Genomic DNA, 997 nt, shown 5'->3' on the forward strand with positions numbered 1-997 from the left:
ATATATATATATATATATATATTATGGTAGATTTTACATGCTTGAAATATTATGAAATGTTATTCTGCATATTTAATTAATTATATAGTATGAACAATATACATCATTTTGTATTTAACATGAATTATACATTATGAATTTCACTTTCTCTATATTTTATATGCCTTATATATTATTAAAAAAAACATTTTGCGATGTATTTTAGGCTGAATTGCTTTATTTAATCCTCATTTGTAAGACACTTCATATAAAAGCGTCTGCTAAATGAATAAATGTAAATGAGCGATAAATATGTAACAATGATTGTACTGGCCTGATGATCTACAGCAGATAAAGCATAAAGTGTTTTTGCTCACCCTCCAGGTCGGTGATCATGGCCTCGTGTTTGTTCTTGAGTTTCTGTAAGCTCTTGGATTTCTCCTCCTCCTCGGCCAGGTTCGTGGTGAACTCAGCGATTCGTTCTTCCATGAGTTTCTTCTCCTGCACAACCAGACGAACAGTGAGAAAAACAGCCAGTGTTTAAACAAAATCTCAAAACAATCGCATCTGCAGACAGACCTTGGAGAGTTTGTTGTTCTGGTCGTCCAGCACCATCACGTCCTCATCGGTTTTCTTGAGTTTGGCCTCCATCGTGACCTTCTCCAGCTGCAGCTTCTGCCGCGCCGCCTCCTCCTCGTCCAGCTGCTGCTCCAGATCGGCGATGTTCTGCTGCATCTTCTTCTTCTCGGTCTGCAGGTGATTGGCTCGCTCCTCCTCCTCCTCCACGCGGGCCTCCAAGTCATGCAGGATCTCCTCCAGCTCCTGCTTCTTGGCCACCAGGCGGTTCCTCATCTCGTCAGCCTCAGCGCACAGATCCATCTCCGCCTGCAGCTGCTCCTGGAGAGCCAGTTTCTCTGTGCCGAGCTGCAGAGAGGATCAATCACAACATTAACATTTCCACTGGAACTTATAGTCTTATAGCCCAAAAAAAAAAAAATTATATATATATATATATATA

At 41.1% G+C, this 997-nt stretch overlaps 1 protein-coding gene across 1 annotated transcript in view; it reads right to left on the reverse strand.

The window, feature by feature from the left end:
* The window catches only part of LOC107563767 (myosin-9), a 48,042-nt gene that overhangs the window by 18,660 nt on the left and 28,385 nt on the right, over positions 1-997 (reverse strand). The window contains 2 exon segments of the mRNA XM_016248708.1: positions 357-480; positions 559-903. Of these exon segments, the coding sequence (XP_016104194.1) occupies positions 357-480; positions 559-903 (469 nt within the window).

This window comes from Sinocyclocheilus grahami, unplaced genomic scaffold (genome assembly GCF_001515645.1).
Source record: "Sinocyclocheilus grahami isolate Dianchi unplaced genomic scaffold, SAMN03320097.WGS_v1.1 scaffold888.1, whole genome shotgun sequence".
In the NCBI taxonomy this organism is placed as follows: domain Eukaryota; kingdom Metazoa; phylum Chordata; class Actinopteri; order Cypriniformes; family Cyprinidae; genus Sinocyclocheilus; species Sinocyclocheilus grahami.